Source organism: Babylonia areolata, chromosome 30 (genome assembly GCF_041734735.1).
Source record: "Babylonia areolata isolate BAREFJ2019XMU chromosome 30, ASM4173473v1, whole genome shotgun sequence".
NCBI lineage: Eukaryota > Metazoa > Mollusca > Gastropoda > Neogastropoda > Buccinidae > Babylonia > Babylonia areolata.
In genome coordinates, this window is record NC_134905.1 from 10,145,230 (window position 1) to 10,167,213 (window position 21,984).

Sequence of the window (21,984 nt, forward strand, 5' to 3'; positions counted from 1 at the left end):
CATTTACTGACGTGTATTGTTGGTAGTATGCGTTTATTGTTGTGAATTATTGTTCACTGTACCCCCTTCATAAGGGGCCATGGTCTTATTGAATAAATCATCCGTATCCGTATCTCTCTCTCTCTCTCTCTCGCATATATACACAGTAGAACTAATACCACACACACACATACACACACACACACACACACACACACAGAGAAAGAGAGAAATTGGAACTGATGTGACACATGCTGTGCTAATTAACATGGAACAACTGTTATAGTGCGCCAGCAGTGTCACCCCCACCACCCACACTCTGTCCCCTCCCCCAGCCTCCACCCCTCCTTCTTATCTCCCTTCCCGCTCCATCCCAAGTCCAGTCTTTGAGGTTGTGCCGAAACCACGCCATCCTCCCCCCTTCCGCCCCTCCACCTCCTCACCCCTACTCCCTAGTTGGCGCCTTTGGTCCTCGACACCGCATCACCCGCCCCAGTCGTTGAAACACGTGCGGTTATGTGACGTCTGCCGCAATCCCCGTGATGAGTGGAACATCCCGTGTGGCGGTCTGTCTTTCAAGTTGTTCCCCATCTCCCCTCCACGAACGCAGCTGACGTAGATGGCGGGACTTCGGAACATAAGCGAGGGAGAATTTATGCTAATGTGAACTTTGATCATGCCGGCTAACATGCCCAGAGTTGTATTGTCCCGTCTCCCCATTCTCTTTGTGACGTAAACGGGTGAACCTGTCATCACAGAATGTGAATCTGTCAGTCATTTACATAGCGTCACTAGGACAAGCAAAGATTGGTTATTTCAGTTCAGCTAGTTGGGGGAGTGAGTGTTGTAGTTTGGATTAGTATGCACAGTATGTTGGGGGAAGAGATAAAACCAGTCAGCACAGCCAGTTCTTAGCTGTCTACCAGAAGAACTGACTGACACGGGCTGACTGACTGATCCGTGATGTGAGGTGCAAGGAAATCCTTGTTGGGCTGTGAGTACACAACTTGTAATGGTTTTACGTTATGTTGATAACTTAGTTGTGTTGGGAAACAATGTTTTGTGTTGGTGGACAGCCAGTTTAAGTTAATCTTGTGGCTTGTGGAAGGAAAAGGGGTTAATGTGTGAAAACTACCCTCTGAGGGAAGTACTGGCCTGTATCTTTTGAGTGAACTGAACAGATCTATTGGCTAACACACTGTCAGTGTGTGTTGAGGGTTTTTTTTTAATGTGTGTGCACATGGGGGGTAACAGCAAGTGTTGTGGAACACATGTTTGAGTTGTTGGTTGTTGTGGTAACATGTGTAGGAGTTGTGCTGTGTGTCAGTGGTTTACTTTGTTCAGACAAAGTGGGAAGGAACATTGTAATGTGATCAATGAGTTGGCAAACTATGAGAGCATTGAGGGTCACTGCTATGTTGTTGCACATTGCTGTTTACCAGAGATATGTTGGAAGTAATAACTTCCTTACATGTACTTGTGTTGGTGGTATACCTTGTGAAGACAAAGAGATTTGTTTGCTAATGGTAACACACAGTTTAATTGAATGATGGGTAACATGAGTTGGAACACAGGGTTGTATTGGTCCGTGATATGTTTTGTACACAGTATGGTAATTGGTATGTCACTGCTGATGGCAGGTAAGCTTGTTTTACCTCACCTAGATTTATGTGTGAGAGGAGTGCATACTGGTGAACATGTGATGAAAGGTGCTGAGAGGGTATAGGCCTTTCATGTCAGTGATGTCAGGATATTTTGAGATTTTACCTGACCTGGGTTTTGGTTGTGTGTTTGTGTTCCAGGTGTGCTGCTTATAGGTGCTGCTTTAGGTGTAGGATGATCTTTTTTACTGTGCGCTGCTTGTAGGAAGTACTTGAAGTAGGCAGTGTGTGCTGCCTTAGTGTGTGTTGCTTTTGCTAAGTAGGGTGAACTGCTTAGTGTGTGTGCTGTATTGTAAAGTAAACACTCTATAAAAACCACTCCATGTGGCCCTGCTATTGATGTGAGGAGAGAGTGAGTGAGTGCATCATTAGTTGATCCTATATCCCCCTGTCTGCTCCTCTCTCTTCTATTAGAATCGAACCACACTCACTCTAAAACACACCTTTTTACACAACAATGGATAAAAACAACACAGTATGAATCCTTTATGTATATACACTGTATACGCACCATGCCATTGTTGTTGACATGTTGTACAGCAGGGTTATTAAGATGAATGGTACTGCAGTGTTTTGTTTTCATTTCATTTGTACCCACTGTGAGAAACACACACACACACACACACACACACACACACTGTTGTATTGAAAGCAACGCACATACATGAACATACAAACCTGCATCCCCACCTCTCTCTTTCCGTCTGTAAGTCTGTCTGTCTGTCTCTCAACACACAAGTGAATGGAACACACACACACACCACACCACACACACACGCACGCATGCACACACACACACACACACACCCACATATATATATATATATATATATACTTGCATTGAAATTAAAAAAACCAAACACTTGCATGCACACCACTGAAGATCTAAAGACTTCATATTTGTGTTGTTTTTCAGTTTATGTGTGTCAAATTATAGATATACCAATTCAGTGATTCACCATGCAGCTAGTTAAAATGGAAAAGAGCAAAATAAAACTCATTCTGTTAATCAATTTTCTCAAGCACTTAAAAAGGGTGGGGGTGAGGGGGAGAGAAAAAACGAAAGAAATACTGAGACTGATAGAGATTGATTTGATTGATTGATGATTTATTGTCAAAAGCATTTACAGCCATTTTGACAAGGGGGGATTACAAAAAACAACAACAACTAATTAAGCAAATACCACGAAACACACACCGCAACAACTGTACGCAAGAAAAGGGTAGGGAAAAAGAACAACAAAAGAGCAAACATGTGGACCATCCACGGAGAGAGAGAGAGAGAGAGAGAGAGAGAGCAGGGAAATGGAGAGACAGAGGCGTAATTCTCAGAGCGTGCGGACTGATCCTATATACGCTACATCACATCTGCTATAAAAGAAAAAGGATCTGGACCAAGAAGAAAAGAGATGGAAATGACACGAACAGACACAGACACACATAAAACAAACAATGCCTCCAAAGGCTGTGATTGGCTAATCTGACAATCACTCGTCTTCCCCCAACCAATCAGCGTGCTCCCCATGCTCAGCAGTTTCTAGAGTCTGTGACTGGCTAGTCCCAAGCACGCCCTTTTCCTCCAACAACCAATCAGCATTTTGCTTAGCTGCTTCCATCTTGTCACGTGACAGCAGGAAACAAGCCGCCCCCATGTCCAGGAAAGCTGCAGACAGGATCGTGATTCCTGGAGGAACAGAGAAGATGGTGAAGAAATTAACCCATTGATTGCTGAAACGCGATGGAATGAGATCAGTGTTTCGCATGTCACAGTGAAGTGTAATTACTACTTTTTGCATTGGCGTCTTTTTTTTCTGTTTTTTTTTCTTCTTTTTTTTCTGAACAAAAGTAATGCAGTCCCAAAAGGAAGAAGTTGAGATAATTAAAATAAAAATTAAAAAAAAGAAAGAAAGAAAAAACAAACAAACAAAAAACAGAAAATGAAAAAGGTGACTGGCAACCTGACATGTAAGCTCAATGTTATCTCAGGCAACAGCTCTCCACTGACGTAAGCTCAGTGTTATCTCAGGCGACAGCTCTCCACTGACGTAAGCTCAGTGTTATCTCAGGCGACAGCTCTCCACTGACGTAAGCTCAATGTTATCTCAGGCAACAGCTCTCCACTGACGTAAGCTCAGTGTTATCTCAGGCGACAGCTCTTCACTGACGTAAGCTCAGTGTTATCTCAGGCGACAGCTCTCCACTGACGTAAGCTCAGTGTTATCTCAGGCGACAGCTCTTCACTGACGAACATACTCGTTACCAGCAGTCAAGGCGTTAAAGGCAAAATCTAAAATAGTCTGGTTGGCCATTGTATTTGTAGTGAAGTTGGTTATTTTAAAACCAGGCACAACGATATGAAATAATTTAGATTTGTCACTGTACTGAAACAGTGAAAATCAATGAGCACACACACACACACACACACACACACACACACACACACACACACACACACACATACACACACACACACACACACACACAATATCGTGTCTGAATATACTCCCCGGCGGGTAAGTTTAGGCACGTGCCCAAACTCACTCCCCCAATCGCACAGGGAGGTGGAAATAGGCATGAGCCTTTATTTAGCCCTTGGTCTGGAGTCACTCCCCAAGGCACGTGCCCATAATGATCCCCCGGAGAGGGATTTCGGGAGGCGAGTGGTCATGTCAAATGCCCTTTATAAAGTTATTTCAGATGTGTTTTCAGATTGAGTTAACAGTCTGCTTATGTATTTATTCATCTATTTATCTATATATTTATATGTTTGGGTTTTTTCATTTATTTATTTATCTATTTATTTATTAATATTTTTGCATTTATTTACTGTTTTATCGAATCATTAATTTAATTACTTATCAGTTCATTCACTTTTGTATCTTATTTTACTTCATTTCTTTTATTTTCCCACAAGGTCTGAGAAAGCGAGTTGGGTTGCGCTGCTGGTCAGGCATCTGCTTAACAGATGTGGTGTAGCGTATATGGATTTGTCCGAACGCAGTGACGTCTCCTTGAGCAATTGAACTGAACTTAAGACGTGTGTACATTGTATGTTGCTGTTCGAGCCAAATTGGGCCATTTTCCTATTGGAGTGTTGGCCTACTGTAACGGGTCCGCTTAAGAAGCGAGAATCTGAGCTCACTGGTTGGAATTCCACAGTCGCCAATATTTTCTCCCCCTCCACTAGACCTTGAGTGGTGATCTGGACGCTAGTCATTCGGATGAGACGATAAACCGAGGTCCTGTGTGCACCATGCATTTAGCGCATGTAAGAGGACCTACGGCAAGAAAAGGGTTGTCCCCGGGAAAATTTTGTAGAAAAATGAAGTTCCATAGGAAAACAAATAAAACTAAAGGCAGAAAAAAAGAGAGAAAAGGTAGCGCTCTGTGTAGCGACGCGTTCTCCATGGGGACAGCAGCCCGAATTTTACACAGAGAAATCTGTTGTAACAAAAAGATGAGAAATCCGTTGTGACAAAAAGAATGAGACAATATTGAATGTTGTATTTCATGTCCTATTGAGAATAGTTTTAGTAACAGAAGTTCGATTGAGCAGTGATATTTAAAAAAAAAAAATGTTTGGAATATGGATTATAGTCAAGAATTGTCCCAGTAAATTGTTTGATGTCGTTATCAGGTACATACCTAAAAAAGCTCTAGAAATGATTGGTGTGAATATCAACGAAGCTCTGGAGGTATTTAGCAACTGTATCCGAGATTGTGCAACATATAATTATGAAGAAGTATTTAAGAGTAGATCATAATGAACGAAATGAGGGTTGGTTTGATTGGGAATGTAGGATTGGCTGGACGAAGGTTTGTAGATTGTTGAGAAAGTGTAGATGTGTTTTAGATAATGATACTGTGCCATGTGTAAGACAAGAGAATATCAAAACACTTTAGTCAGAAAACAGAAGTTGCTTAATAAGAATCTTTTGGACGGTCTTGAGTGTTCTATAATTACCAAAATTTTTTGGAAAATATTAAACAATTTCTTTCAAAAGAAGGAACCCAAGAATGATATTTCTACTGAATAACGGTTTGAACTTTATTTTAGCCTTACTTACTAAAGATTCATCATGTGATAACGACGAATATGAGTAAGCAGATGCAGAGAATCATTCCATGAATAGCCCTATTGTAAGCGAGGAAGTTCTTTTTGCATATAGGGGGAAGAAAGGATGGAATCATTGGGGAATTCCTAAAAACTTGTGAACTGACAAAATAATTTCGTAAACCTTTTCAAGAAACTATTTGATAGGGGCATTTAACAAAATATTTAGAACAATCCTCCCGGGGGGTCACTACCTTGTCGTGGTCGGGAGGCTTAGTGGCCGGGGACATCAGTGCTTCTGAGGGTTTACTGCTCTAGTCCCAAGTCTTAATTGACAGCCTACATAGCCATTGTAGCTGTTCAGGCTGAATAAGTGGTGGGTTTTTTGTTTGTTTGTTTGTTTTTTGTACTGATGCCCCTGATAGGGCTTCCCGTGCCGAACAGGTCGTGAGTGAGGCCCAAACTAAAAGTGACCCACTGTTTTTTTTATATTCTCTCTTCTTTTTACCGCCTCTTTTCTGTCTCCAGCTCCCCATTAAGCCTTATTTTCCACATTCTTTTTTCCCTGCGGCCTTCTTCAGGCCCGCCGTGTTTGCCGTGCGGCGCGACCTGTGATGGAGGGGAATGAGATCCTGGGGATTGAGAGAGCACGTTGCTCTCAACACGTCCCTTTGGCTCGGACCTCTCCTAAGACAGACGGCACACATTGGCCCGTGTGTGTCAATCGGCTACCCCTTCGTGGGGCTGGGTCAAGACTGGCAGTTTAGAGTCCCTGGGAGCTGGGCATGATCGGGGGGAACGCGTTGGAGCTAGACCGTTGGTCGTATGTCCCTCCCGAAACCTGGAAGGGGTCAAGCTGGTGTTCCCTTGACCCTGGCCCCTAAGTTGGACCCCATGGTGGGTGGGTAAGGGAGGGATGAATTAACGACCCAAAAAACCATGGCTTCTATCCAGTCACCCCCCCCCCCCCCACCCCCACCCCACCCCTAAATTTGCAAAAAGAAGGAGACAAGGAACGGATAATGTCTCGGACTCCGATTTGGAGGTCGGTGAGACCTCTGGATATTGGCCGTCGTGGCTTGTGGTGGAGGGCACTGATGATGACAAGCCCTTGTCGGCTCTCAGCCCCTTCGCCATCCAGAAAGGCTTCCAATGTTTAGCAGGCGCACTGAAGTCTATCAAGAGGTTCAGGAACGGAACGTTTCTGGTGGAGACGACATCAAGAAGGCAGATACAGCTTCTGCTTAAAGCTGCCACTTTTGTGGATGGGGCGGTGAAGGTCTCCCCTCACAAAGGACTGAACTGCTCGAAGGGGGTCATCAGATGCCCGGAGTTGAGAGGAGTGTCTGATGCAGAGATTAAGAGCAAGCTGTCCTCTCAGGGAGTGACAGATGTTTACAGGGTGACAGTAAGGAAGGGGTCGGACAGAGTCCCGACCAACACATTCTTCCTCACCTTCTGCTGCCCAAATGTCCCCAAGGACATACGAGTCAGATACCTGCAGGTGAACGTAAGTCTGTACGTGCCGTCTCCTCTACGGTGCTTCAAGTGTCAGAAATTCGGACACGTGCGGGACCGCTGCGGGAGGAAGAGGCGTGTGGCACCTGTTCAAAGGCGGCGCACCAGGGCAAGTGCATCAGTCCAGCCCGTTGTGTGAACTGCGGAGGCAGCCACCCGTCTTCGTCTAAAGACTGCCCCACCTGGAAAAAAGAAAAAGAAATCCAGAAGGTGAAGACGGAGAAGAAAATATCGTTCTTTGAGGCCCGTAAGTTAGTGGAGGCTACATTGCCTAAGGCAGGACTGTCATACGCTTCTGTCGTCAGATCCAGGATGGTGGACGTTGCGATCCAGACAACGTCCACAGGGACGCAGACGGACGCCATACCGACCTTGGTAAAACCATTGGCCTTGGGTGGAGGCACTGTATCCGCCCCTTCCAATCCTGTACGGCGGTCCTCAGGGGCTGCTGAGCAGGGGGGGAAAGCCTCGGGCGGAGGCATGGTGAACGCCTCCCGTCCCCTCCCCCCTCGTCCCACCCCTCGTCTGCCTGCCCCTCGGGCTGGTGGGAGTGCCCAGAAACCCCCCGCACCTCCAAAACCCAAGGAGGGGAGGGTTGCGGCCTCGGCGGGGTCGGGGAATACAAAAAATAGATATGCGGTCTTGGCCGACCTTGAGCCACCGCAAGCAGACGAGCAGGAGGTAGCGATGGATTAGGCTGCTGCTTTATTTTTAACCTTTTAAATGGCGGTCATTCATTGGAACATCCGTGGGGTTTATGCCAATCTCCAGAAACTCCAGTTGCTTTGTCGTGCTTTGAAACTTTCAGTGCTGGCGCTGCAAGAGACTCCACAAAGAGATGGCAAGTTTTTATCTCTCTCTGGTTTTAACTCCATTTCTAAACCTGCTCAACTGAAGCAAGAGGGATTGATGGAAGGTGTCGCTCTTTTTATACATAAGTCCCTTTTACATAGTACAGTTCCTCTTACCACCCCTTTACAGGCGGTGGCAGTCACACTTAAGAAAACCATCACTGTCTGTTCTCTGTATCTTCCTCCTTCCGTCCATGTTCTGAGGCAGGACCTCATGACCCTTGTCGACCATCTCCCACGACCGTTCATACTGTTGGGCGACTTCAATGGCCACTCCCTGCTCTGGGGAAGTGAGGTGACATCAGCCCGAGGTCTTCTTTTGGAGAATCTTCTTTCTGATATGGACCTGTGTTGTCTTAACGACAAGTCACCCACTTACCTTCATCTACCTTCTGGGAAGCTCTCGTGTTTAGATCTGTTGGTCTGGGATCCATCGTTGGTCCTGGACTATGAGTGGAAAGTGCACGACGATCTGCACGGAAGTGACCACTTTCCTGTCGTCCTCCATTCCACAGATGGGGAAGAGTGGAGCTGCAGGAAGAAACAGTCTTACAAAGCAAGGATCCTGCTGACACTCTGACACAGATCAGTTTAGATTGCGCCAAAGCAGCAGTCCCATCGTCTGCCTCCAAGCCTTAGATGCCAAGAACGCCCTGGTTCAACGCTGAATGTCGGGATGCACGTAAGTCTCGGAAGAGAACACAACGGCGCGTCTTTTGGAGACTGGATACCGATAGCGTTCAAACCCATCAACAGCTGAGGGCGAAAGCCAGGTATGTTTTTAAAAAGAGCCAGAGAAAATCATGGAGAGATTTTTGCTCTTCCTTAACCTCCAACACACCCAAGAAGAAAGTGTGGAGGGTTTTAAAAAAAATTAAGGGCAAAAAGGGTCTGCCCAACTTTTCACCATCTTAAGCTCTCAGACGCTCTTATCACAGAGAAGAAAGCAGTTGCTAATTTGCTAGCCTCCACAATCGAACTGAACTCTAGATCTGCCAACAAATCTGCTCTGTTTCTCAAAACCAAAAACCTGAAAGAAAAAACACCCAGCAACTTCTCTTCCGGCAACACAGAGAGCTACAACCTTCCTTTCACTATGAATGAACTAAAATCTGCCCTTCAGACCTGCATGGATTCCTCTCAAGGAATGGACGCGGTCCATTATAAACTTTTAAAACATCTTCCCGAAACCTCTGGACACCCTGCTCAAAGTTTACAACCACATCTGGATCACAGGCTTTTTTCCACCCTCCTGGCGGAAAGCTCTCATAATCCCGGTGCCAAAACCGGGAAAAGACCCCTCAGACCCCTCCAACTACCGCCCAATAGCACTGACCAGCTGCATCTGCAAACTGATGGAGAAGATGGTCAACGGTAGACTGATGTGGAAACTAGAGACCGACGGCCTTCTGGCAAAAGAACAGTGTGGTTTCCACAAGCATCGATCTACCGTTGACCATCTGGTTCGTCTGGAAACCACTGTAAGGAATGTCTTTGTCACCAAACAGCATGAGGTGGCCATATTTTTTGACTAAGAGAAAGCTTACGATACCACCTGGAAATTTGGAATCCTCTCAGACCTGCACAAGCTCGGCTTCCAAGGACACCTGCCCCAGTTTATCCACAACTTCTTGCAAGACAGACAATTTCAGGTGAGGGTCGGCACCACCCTGTCCGACATTCACGAGCAGGAGCTGGGTGTTCCGCAAGGGAGCATTCTGTCGCCAGCTCTCTTCAGCATCAAAATAAACGACACCGTCCAATCAGTTCAGAAGGGATTGGACAGCTCGCTGTTTGTAGACGATTTCGCCCTGTACGCAACTGGCAGCACGTATGCCAGCATCCAGCGACGGCTTCAGCTCTGCGTGGACAAAATTCAGTGTTGGGCAGAGGAGAAATGGTTTCACCTTTTCGTCCTCTAAAACTTAGTGTATTCATTTTCATAACTTTCACCAATTCTATCTGGACCCTGAAATCCGTCTGGGAAAATCCACCATCCCGGCGGTCAAGGAAGCCAAATTTTTAGGGGTCGTTTTTGATCAGAAGCTGAACTTCCTCAGCCATATCAAACAGCTGAAAATATCTTGTCAAAAAGCCCTGAACATCATCCGAGTTGTGGCACACACGGACTGGGGTGTTGATAAGAGAACTCTCTTGTACTTCTACAGAGCCCTGGTCCGGTCCAAATTGGATTACGGATGTGTTAGTATACGGCTCGGCCAGACCGTCTTACCTGAAAATGCTGGACCCTATACACCACCAAGGGCCCCGTTTCAGCTTAGGTGCATTCCGCACCACCCCTGTGCATAGCCTGTATGCAGAGGCGGGGGAACCACCTCTCTCCAACCAAAGATTGAAGCTGACCCTAAAGTATTACTTGAAACTGTTTTCTGAACCCAGAAACCCTGCTTACGACGTTGTATTCAACAACCCCTTTAACAAGAAATTTAAAGACAACCCAAACTGCATCCCTCCTCTTGGACTCCGCATTCAGCCGCACATAGAAAATGCCGAACTGGATGGCGGTGGCATCTCAGACTTCTCCAAGTTCCCTGACAGCCCACCATGGACCTTTAAAACACCTGAGGTCCGATTCGATCTGGCCTCGTACCGTAAAGACTCCACCAGTTCACTGGCCTACAGAACTTACATTTCAGAACTCTGCCACAAATTTCTCACTTTCCAAAGAATCTTTCCTGACCAGCCCTCAACGGAACACATCCTGTCTGACAGCTCAGTGTACACTGCGGAACTGACCGCACTGGTTCTGGTGGTAAAAATGGTTCTCTCTTCGAAACAAAAGAGAACCACGATCTTTTCCGACTCCTTGTCAGCCCTGGAGGCGATCGCCTGCAGGAATCTGACTCGTGGTAACGAAAGGGCAGACCAGCTGGCCAAGATCACTGTAAAGAAAGAATTATCGAGATCCTTTGTACCATACACAGACATGAAGCAGAAAGTGAACACTTATGTTAAGGATCTTTGGCAAGAGGAGTGGAACACCCAGACGGACAACAAGCTGTTCCAAATCCGTCCAGACCTAAAAGAGAACCTCCCATCAGGGGTGAAGAACAGAAAGGAGGAGTCTGTGCTGTGCAGACTGCATGTGGGGCACACTTTTTTTTTTTTTTTTTTTTTTTTTTTTACTCATTCTTACTTGTTGAAGGGGAAGAGGCCCCTCGATGTATTCCCTGTGATGAGCCTCTCACCGTGAAACACGTGCTCCTTGACTGTTGGGATCTGCATGACATTAGACACAGACATTACACAGCGGTTTCTTTGAAGACTTTGTTTCGTGATGTCCCGCCGTGGGCGCTGATGGACTTCTTGAAGGAAGTGAACGTTTTTAATCAGATTTGAAGGTTTTAAACTATGGAAGGTTTTTCAAAACTTTGAGTGGAAAGCTTAAAGTGGTGACTTGTTTTTATTGTTTTTTTTACCCTTGTAGTAGGTATTAACGTGGCGATAGCCTTGAGATGGCCTTAGTGGTCGGCGAGGCTCTGAGCACCATAATTTCATTTCATTTAGAACAATAAGCAATCAACTTCAGAAATTTATTGAGGAAAATAATGTAAATGGGGAATATCAAGCTGGTTTTAAGCCAGGGTACTCAACAACTGACCAGTATGTCCATCTTTTTTTACTTATTTTCGCAAACTTTATGTCGCCTTTATTGACTTTGAAAAGGCGTTTGATTCTATCGATAAGAACTCATCATGGCCTATCTTGATATAAAAGATGATATAACAGGAAATCTTTATGAATGTGTTAAGAGTAAGTAAGATGTAGTAAACAATCAGATCTGGAGAGAAACTCATTGATACAAAACTTGTACGAGAGGTGTGAAATAAGGGATGTCTGCTGTCCTAATTTGTTTTCGTTATTCATAAATGAAATGTTATTTGTCAGTAGAAGTAATTGAGAAAGGATGACTTGGTGCTACGTTTACAGCTGGCTCTTTTGAACTCTCTTTAATCGTTTTGCTCTCAGAAATTTCGTTTGACGTGACCGTTGATATGTATGTATAACATTTTGATATGGCTATGATGTGCTTGTGGGGGATAAAGCCTATTAATGAATAAGTGATTCGCGTTCGCATTCTCTGTGTGTGTGTGTGTGTGTGTGTGTGTGTGTGTGTGTGTGTGAATATATCTATCATTTAGTTGAATTTTAACTCATATTTGCAAGAACGTGATTTTACACTGCATATTTTTGAAAGTGTTCTGCATTTTTTAACTGTTGCCTGTGAATGTGTGACGAGTGAAGTGGAGGGTGTTTATCATTTGCATACTTTTGGTATTATCTTTCATTATTATGTTGTATAGACCCTGTTCAGGGCGGGGACTGGATGAAAACCCCCACAGAATTGCATATCTGTTATCCTGGAAAACAATGGTTTGTCAATTAATCAATCAACCAATCAATCAATTTCTGTGTGACTCTCTTTCGCTCTATTTTCCTCTTTCTATCCCCCTCTCTCTCTATATGTGTATACTTACCCAAGAACAGAAAACTGTGAGCGTACGTTCCTCCCCTGTCCAGGATCATGGCTGAAGACAAACACAGACAATACAGACATGTACAAACACAGACAATACAGACATTTACACAGACACGTACAAACACAGACAATACAGACATTTACAAACAAGGCAGTACAGACATTTACACAGACATGTACAAACACAGGCGATACAAACATTTACACAGACATGTACAAACACAGACAATACAGACATTTACAAACAAGGCAGTACAGACATTTACACAGACATGTACAAACACAGGCAATACAGACATTTGCACAGACATGTACAAATACAGACGTACAAACACAGGCAATAGGCAATACAGACATTTACAAACACAGGCAATACAGACATTTACACAGACATGAACAAACACAGGCAATACAGACATTTACAAACACAGGCAATACAGACATTTACAAACACAGACAATACAGACAATTACACACACAGACAATACAGACATTTACACAGACATGTACAAACACAGACAATTCAGACATTTACACAGATATGTACAAACACAGGCAATACAGACATTTACAAACACAGACATTTACTCAGACATGTACAAACACAGGCAATACAGACATTTACAAAGACATGTACAAATACAGGCAATACAGACATTTACAAACACGGACAAGTATTGTTCTAATGTCAAGTGCATAAATATGCTTTAGTAACCTGACAATTAAGCATATAAGTTTGACTGTAGCTTGATGAAGCCTTATGTACACGAAAGTGTGTCTTCACAAGTGACTGAGAATGTTGATGTTTTTGACTTTTGCATTCATTATCATTTGTTTCGCTTGTCAGTTTAACGACTTCTCTTTTACGAAGTCCTTCAATTAATTTCCTGTAATTGTATTTAGAATTTTTTTTCAAATTCCACCCTCATTTCACCCTCATTTGCTCAGTTTCCCCCAACCCTCCATTCATTCACATTTCCCACCCCTTCTAACCGATAATACTCAAATGTATTCATAAATACTTTAACAAAATGTCTTCAATCACCGATATGTGTGACGGGACATTAAACAAAATTGTTCCTCCAAACACAAACAATACAGACATTTACACAGACATGTACAAACACAGGCAATACAGATATTTACAAACACAGTCAACACAGACATTTACAAACACAAGCATACAGAGATTTGCAGGCAAACACAGAAAATACACACATTTTCCACTGTTTTTTAAACATCACACAAGGCACCATATGCTGTACTATGCACACTGCGTCAATAACCCGTCAGAGCTGATGACAACAAAGACATATTAACTCGTACGAATGACAAAATAAGCGACGGTGAGAGGGGGGGTGGGGGGGGTGGAAGGGTTGAAACTGATCGTCCCGAGTATGTTGATCGTCATACGACGATTCATGAACTTTTCTTTACTTTTAATTAAACATCTTAGCTCATAAAATGTGTTTCAAACACCAAAACATTTTTTTTAAACTTCTTCTTCTCATATTTAGTTGTTGTTTTTTTGGGGTTTTTTTTTTTAATGGTATGAATCAAAAGAAAGACAAATGACAATGAAACCAAAGTCAAGAAGTGCAACGGAATAGGAGACAGTGAGAGTTGAGAGTGAAAGATAGGGAGAGGGAGGGCGAGAGTGAGAGAAAACGAAAGAGAGAGAGAGAGAGAGAGAGAGGGGGGGGGGATGAACGAGAGAGAGAGGGGGAAACGAAACAAAGTTTATTCAAGAAGACCATGGCCCCATTTGAAAGGGTGTTCGAAAAAACGTTATCATTTGTAGACGACAGGAGTAATACTAACCGAAAATTACTTGGTCTGCTATAGTATCTCAACGGAATATAATTTTATCTTTGTCTCAAGTCATCTAATGCAGGACAGCATAATAAGAAATGGACTTCATCTTCTTTTGCAGAACTACATAACGGACATACCATATCGTTTACAGTGCTAGTCTTGTATCTTTTACTGTGTGCATTGATATCAGATACACCAAAACGAAACCATCTAATGACTCGGAGAGAGAGAGAGAGGGAGCGAGACAGAGAGACAGAGACAGAAGAGCATTAGTCACTGAAGAAAAAGAAGAAGAAGAAGACAATAGAGAAACTCTTTTTGTACATTTGTTTTGCTAATTGCCATCATAATACAATGCCTTGAGCTGTGTCTTGTCTACAGATAAGATATATTAATTAATCTGTAATTTCCTATTTTAGGATCCTTAATTCTGGAACCTGTTCAAACGAGAGAAAAAAATTTTTTTTCACATGACAGTGCAGGTATGTATATGTGTGAGATGACATGTCGCTGTACCCCACTCTGATAAAAAAAAACAAAAAAAACAGAATGAGGTTAAAAAGTGACGTGTAATGACCCAAATGAACATGAACCGACACTTCTCGACTCTAGCCGCCATATTTTTTGGGGTCACGTTTGCGTGGTTGGGACACCCCAAAACGGAAAGAACAGCTGTCTGACTGAACTGAATTAACATGTCACTGCAGACGATTTTGTGGACCTGGCAAAATGACTTCACACTAGTGTGGGGATTGAATCTGTATCAAGTGCAAAAACCCACGAAACAGAGACAAAAACACAGAAAATGGGTTACACCATTTACTATTAGTAATATCGCTTCAAACAAGGACAAACGTTGCCGTTAAAAATATCCCTGAATTTAGGATACTTAAACAGCAATCAGCAAAAACTTATCTAAACTTACCGGTTAATCGATTGGCTAACTGACACAACTGATTTTTCTCAATGGTTTTGGCGCATGAAAAAAGAAGACAAAAGAATGTTACCTTGTGTTCCAATGGAAACGTGACCCATGTAATTGACGATTCACTCCCCCCGACACCCCACCCCCACACACCCTACGTTAGTGTTGTTTTGCTTTTGTAAAAACATCTTTTTAAGCCCTTTTCGTTTTCTTTCGGGTAAAAAAAAAGACGAGAAGATGAAGCCAGAATATAGTATTTCTATGAAGCACAAGACATGAAGTAACAACAGTTAGGTGTTACCAAACTTCTTATCCTTTTTCTTCTACTTCTTCTTTTACTTCTTATCCTTCTCCTTCTCAGTCTCCTCCTTCATCTACTGCTACTACTACTACTGCTGCTGCTACTACTACTACTACTACTATTACCTTTTCTTCTTCATTTTCTACATCTTCGTCTTAGGTCTTGTTCTTTTCTTCTTTTGTGGATACTGGTGCTTCTGCGCCCGCTACTAGTTTTCTTCGTTTTGTTTATTTCAGCACAAAAACACGTATGCTGACACACACACACACACACACACACACACACACAGAAGACCCATGAGACATATCTATAAAGACGGGACATTCCCATTAGAAGCCCAGGGAGGATATTTTAGCATTCCCAAAACGACCCCTGGAAGACTTTTCAGCATATCCAAAGTGGACAATTCAGCGTTTTGAAAACGTTCCTTTGGTGGAATTTTAGCATCCCCAGATGGGACCATCTCAAAGGGGATATTTCAGCAACCCAAAATGTCCCCCAGGGGACATTCTCTACCCCCCAAACGTCCTTCCAAGGGAAATTCCCGCCCCACCCCCACCCCCACCCAAAAAGAAAACTTTATCTGCGGGACATTCTCCACCCCTAAAAGCATTTCCTGGAGAACATGACATCTTCCCCATAACTGTTCCTTGGAATGTCAACATCCCCAAAATGCTGGAGACATTTCAGCATCCTCATAGAGGGGGTTAAACATACAAAAACAAGACAGCTGCATAAACAACACACCATCCACCACTTCCGACCCCCATTCTACACTCACTGACCAGCCAGGGTGGGCCCCACGAAGTACCCCAAGCCAAGAATGCACGTGCTGATCCCATAGGCATCGGCCAGTCGAGCCACTCCAGCGAACCGCACGAGGATGGGGTTACTGAGGGCGTACAGCCCCCCAAAGTACAGACCGAACAGCAGGGAAAACACCACCTGCTTGCTGTAGGTATCTGTGGACAAAGTATGTATGTATATATGTATGTGTTTTTTTTTCTTCTTCTTTCTAATATTCATTCTCAGCGTGTTAAAAACATTTCCATATTTAAGAATTGGGCGTCGCCACCAATTACGAATGGTGTTCATTTTTTATTTTCCCTGATCCACTTCCCATGGACTGAGAGGAAAGATTTCATAGTGCAAGGACCGTGCTTCTGTCTGGGCAACATGCGGGTTGTGAACCGGGGCGGGAGGCGGACACCTTTGGTCAGCATGCCACGCCTCTCGGTTTTGATGGCCTCTCGCAATTTCTGCAGCAATGAAGCGTCGTATGTCCCGGTAACTGTGGCACCCTTTGCCAGGAAATCCATTTTCACTACTCCGCCCTGGTCCCCAAAGATCGTGAGTGTGACCTTGCCAGCCGAGGGTTGGACACGTGCCTTCTTCAGAGGTAGAGTTAAAATGCTTCCATTGCTTCGACTGAGGCTTTCGTCCCTGGTTCATAGTGATGGACCCATGTTTTTTCTCCATTTTATCATTTGTTCGTTTATTTATTCGTTTATCTATTTAAAGACATGGTTTCCATTTTAGAAATTTCAATACTTTATATATTATATATCTTTTGGTCTAAACTGTCCTTTTGAAATGATAATTTAATTTGTTTCTGAACTATTCATGTTAGAATTATGATTTCATCAAGTTTTTCTTTCTTTCATTTTTCCTTTCTTTTTCTTTTTTGTAGTCTTTTTCCTCCTTCTTCTTCCTCTTCGTTTTCTTCTTTCCACTTCGTTGGTTATGTTTTCAGTGACAAAAAAAATCATCATCATCAGAATTATCATTACTATCATTATTATTGACTCACTCGTGTAAACACAATGTGAGTCAATGTAATACCCCCCCCCCCCCCCCCCCCCCCCTCATCCCATATACATAGATTCGGAGCTCAAGGCAGTCTCGTGTCTTCTTGTTACCCTTCAAGTAGAACTATCTTAAATAAAATAATTGACAACAATCCCTACCCGTGTCTCCCTGTGGTGTACCTGCATAGAGAGGGAAGAAGGCGGTGACGATGCCGTTCAGTCCCATCATGCCCACGCTGAGGGTCAGGGGGTCAATGTCAGGGTCAGCCTGGGCAAAGCCACAGCCCAGCTTGGACAGCAGGCTGCAGGCACAATAAAGTTTGAGTGTGTGTGTAACAGAGGAGACAGACACAATGCGAGCAAGAGACAGACAGACAAAGAGAGTAACAGAGCGAGACAGACGACGCTTCAATTTAATGCATTTCACAGGAGCGATCTTGTACGAAAAAAGCAAAATAAATGTGCTGGCAGGTTATAGGAGATTAAAATACAACAACTAAAAAACAAACAAACCGGAAAAAAGGGGAAAAAGGAAAGAAAAAAAAAAACACAAAAAAAACCACGTGCATCAATTGATCACTTGATAACACATCTGTTTTGTTTGATTTAGATTACTCTCATGATGTTCCAAAGTTGTGTTCTTTTTCGAACATCTCAGTGACGTAGGCTGTCAAGACAGTGTCATCTCGGTTGTCCTACGTGTCATCAGTCCGACGCGACGTGGCAGTAGTCCGACGTTTAAAAGGCCATGGCGGTGGTGCTACACTGCTCCGACAGGGCAATGCATCTACGTGTCATCAGTCCGACACTTTTTTTCTTTTTCTCCGACGTGGCATTGGTCCGACGTTCGATAGTCCAAAAATAGAGAGAGCTGTTCATCACCAAGTGCCAGCCATAAGCATAAGCATGGACATAAGCATCTCTCTCCCTGTCTCCCTGTCCCTCATCCGCCTCATTTCCTCTCTCTGCCGGGGGGGGGGGGGGGGGGGGGGGGGGGGGGGCGCGTGTGCCTGTGTATATATGTGTGTCTTTGTATGCGTTGTGTGTCTGTTTTCTTGTTTAACCAAGCTTGTAAGCCAAAAGCCAGTGTATTTGTGCATACATCCAGTTGTATGCCGTACAATGGATCTATGCCTGTGAATATCATATGTATGTAGCCAAATGTACGGCTGGCTTCACTGACTGTTTACCACACAAGCTATAGAAGACGCCTTTTCCATAGCATGCTCACCACAGGTCTTCAATGACTCACTTCAAAATGTGGGACGCCATTCCTGGTTTGAATGCAAAGCCCATTCTGAACCTATTCTCTAAACATCTATTAAATCAAGTATCTGTATCGTTCACTGTAATATTATATTTTTTGTGCTTACACACACACTTTAATTAGAACATTGCTTGATTTCAGTTTAATCGTTCGTCAGTCTAAAGATTTCAACTGATACTAAGCTTACGTCATTTTGTCCTTCTCGTAACACAACCACTCCACAACCATTGGGTGAGCTGAAACTTGTGTTTGTGCTTCACCATATTTAATTTATATCTCTTTCGTCAGATCAGTAAACTACAAGTATTATATTCTGGCAGAATCATTGCAATTCCATCTTTAAATCTATTCCATTTGTATTTGCCTGGGTTAAATTGATTATACGCAGTTTGTAGTTTTCCGCGATGAGCTCACTAAAACTGATCAGTTCAGGTGACTTGAATTAAGATTATAAATTTATCTTAAATAATCAACACTTCATTTTATACTCATTGTAAAGTAGGTATTGAGCTCTTTCTTTTGTGACCAATCCGACGTAAATCGGTTCAGGAATCATTTGGAAATCTATCACTGAACACCTTGAAACAAACACAATTCTAATCAGATTTAGCCTGATTGGGGACGTTTTGTTTCATGGGCCACGCAAGTGCCTTTGCAGTTCGCTTAACTTGCATATGTAGACAGAGTGGGTGATCACTGGTCACTTTTCCACCTGGCCAGTCACTGGCTAGAGCCTGCTCTCTCTCTCTCTCTCTTGCTGTGTCGTGTCGCAAGCAGTGTGTGTGTGTTGCGGCCCCAATGGACAGTGTCTTGCTACGTATCACTGTAAGTATGCCATTTAGAATGTGTTAATGATCTGTAAATTGTTCTACACAGTACTTGTGTTCATATGAGTATGTTGATATTGCTTTGTTCAGTTATTGTTTTGACATGTAGTCACAGCTCGGCTATGATTGATCTAAATAATCACCATATCGTCATATGCTTAGCAGTATTCCATTTAATTCTTTTCAACGTCACATCTCTGGACTTTCTCATCTTTCTCATTTGGTGTCACTGATGAAGGTTAGGTTACTTATCCAATTCAGCATTCAGCGGTGGAGATTTAAATGAAGAGCACAAGCTTAGCTATGTCGATATTTGGCTTTGATGCAACGGATTACTTGTGTAAGTTCATTCACCACTTAAGCCATGACAGTTCTTCCAATCTTTGTATTGAGCGCTGACTATCTGGTCTCTCAGTTTGCCAGTATTTTATCAAAGCCACTTATTGTGTGGAGTGATGGCCTAGAGGTAACGCATCCACTTAGGAAGTGAGAAAATCTTAGCACGCTGGTACGAATCACGGCTCGGCCGCCAATATTTTCTCCCCTTCCACTAGACCTTGAGTGGTGGTCTGGACGCTAGTCATTCGGATGAGACGATAAACCGAGATCCCGCGTGCAGCATGCACTTAGCGCTCGTAAAAGAACCCACGGCAACAAGAGGGTTGTTCCTGGCAAAATTCTATAGAAAAATCCACTTCGTTAGGGAAAACAAATGAAACTGCACGCAGGAAAAAATACAAAAAAAAATGGGTGGCGCTGTATTATAGTGACGTGCTCTCCCTGGGGAGAGCAGCCTGAATTTCACACAGAGAAATCTGCTGTGATAAAAAGAAATACAGATACAAATATTCTATTGTTTATTATTCATGTATTATTTTACATGCTGATATCAGTTGTACTGCTACGGTGTTTCACTGGTTCTCAGTACTCTAAGATGTGTGTAGTCTGTTGTGATTACAAGATAGTGTTGGATCAATATCGATTATCGGCTAAAACCAACTGGTATGTATCACAGTCTGTTAATTGTAATTTAGTTATCATGCCCTCTCTTATGCAGCTTACTCCAATATAGTGCTACATGATAAACTGATTCATTTGAGTCGCTTCAACACAGTATAAGCTTTACCTAATCTGTACTGTCAGTGTACTTTCACTAAATCAGCGTAGCTTCAATCACTTTAACTGCACTATTTAAATGTATTAGAAATGTCATTTGATGTCAGTGTTTGGTCTTCATACATATGCATTATCTTATCTTATGTTGTTGCTTATCCCAAACCGAGTGGTGTCTTTCCATGTAACATGTATACATGTGCTTTACTATTCACTTGTGCTGACATGTTGTGCTTAATGACATTTATTTGTTGTTCAGGCACTGTTTTCTCTATTCTCTTCTTTTCTTATTTTCTTCTCTGTTATCTTCCCATAAATATTGTAAATAAAACAATAGAAAACCGTTTTGTGACTGGCCTCTACATGTTCCTGGCCTGTGTGGGGATTCTTTTCTATCCTTTAATTCAGTAAATCATAGTAATTCTTTTGTACCGTCCCTTTATAATAATATAACACCACTCAGCTACATCAGTACATGTACTTTTACGTTTAGGCATGTGTGTGCATGCATCTGTGTTTGTCTGTGTCTGTGTGAGCCTGAATGCATAAGTGCATGTGTTTCAGTGTGGGTTGGGGTGGGGTGGAGGGTCATGCGACTGTGTATCTGTATGTGTATATCCGCGCACGTGTAGGTATATGGGCAAATTTATTTAATTAAGTGTTAAAAACCATTCTTCAAAATACTTAGTGTGTTTTTCCTTGTCTTTCTTACACACACACACACACACACACACACACATATATATATATATATATATATATATACATTAGATGTTGGTATCATTCATGCACTGTCTTCTTCATCCTTATCACTTAACTGTGTCTTTGTGCTGTCCCGCCTGGATAATTTTAATTCCCTTCTTGTCGGTTCACCCAGCTACCTCATTGCTAACGTCAGAAGGTCCAGAACCATGCTACTCGTCCTGCCTTTTGTTCCTCTTAATTTGATCACGTCTCTCCTCTCCTTCATGCTTTACACTGGTTCCCTGTTCAAGAAAGGATTATTTACAAAGTCATATCACTTTGTTTCACGTCCATTGAGGATTCTGGTCCACAGTATCTTTCTAATCTCATTCATCCTTACATACCTTCACGCCAACTCTTCTTATGACACCCGTATGCCCAGGATCCCCCCTGTTCGAACCAAAACGTATGCCCAACGCAGTTTTTCATACCAAGCCCCCATTCTTTGGAATCAACTTAACCCAGCCTCTCCATCACTCATCTTCGCTGCAGTCTTTCAAACCCACCTTTACCCCCTGAATAATTTTAAACAGCTCATCCCTTTCCAGTATGAACTAAATAACTATCAGTGAGCGAGTGAGTTAAAGAGTTTTAGAATTTGTAGATTGTATTTTTGATTG

At 43.0% G+C, this 21,984-nt stretch overlaps 1 protein-coding gene across 4 annotated transcripts in view; it reads right to left on the reverse strand.

Annotated features, from left to right (window-relative positions):
* Nucleotides 1–2,727: 2,727 nt before the first annotated feature.
* Nucleotides 2,728–21,984, reverse strand: part of LOC143275513 (uncharacterized) — a 69,954-nt gene continuing 50,697 nt past the window's right edge. For 3 of the 4 annotated variants that reach the window (XM_076579680.1, XM_076579679.1, XM_076579682.1), the window contains 4 exons: nt 17,594–17,715; nt 16,391–16,567; nt 12,563–12,613; nt 2,728–3,324 (listed from right to left, as the gene is read on the reverse strand). In XM_076579680.1, the coding sequence (XP_076435795.1) occupies nt 3,128–3,324; nt 12,563–12,613; nt 16,391–16,567; nt 17,594–17,715 (547 nt within the window). In that variant the 3' untranslated portion in view covers nt 2,728–3,127. The remainder of the gene's footprint in view (nt 3,325–12,562; nt 12,614–16,390; nt 16,568–17,593; nt 17,716–21,984) is intronic. The other variant, XM_076579681.1, reaches the window with a different exon arrangement.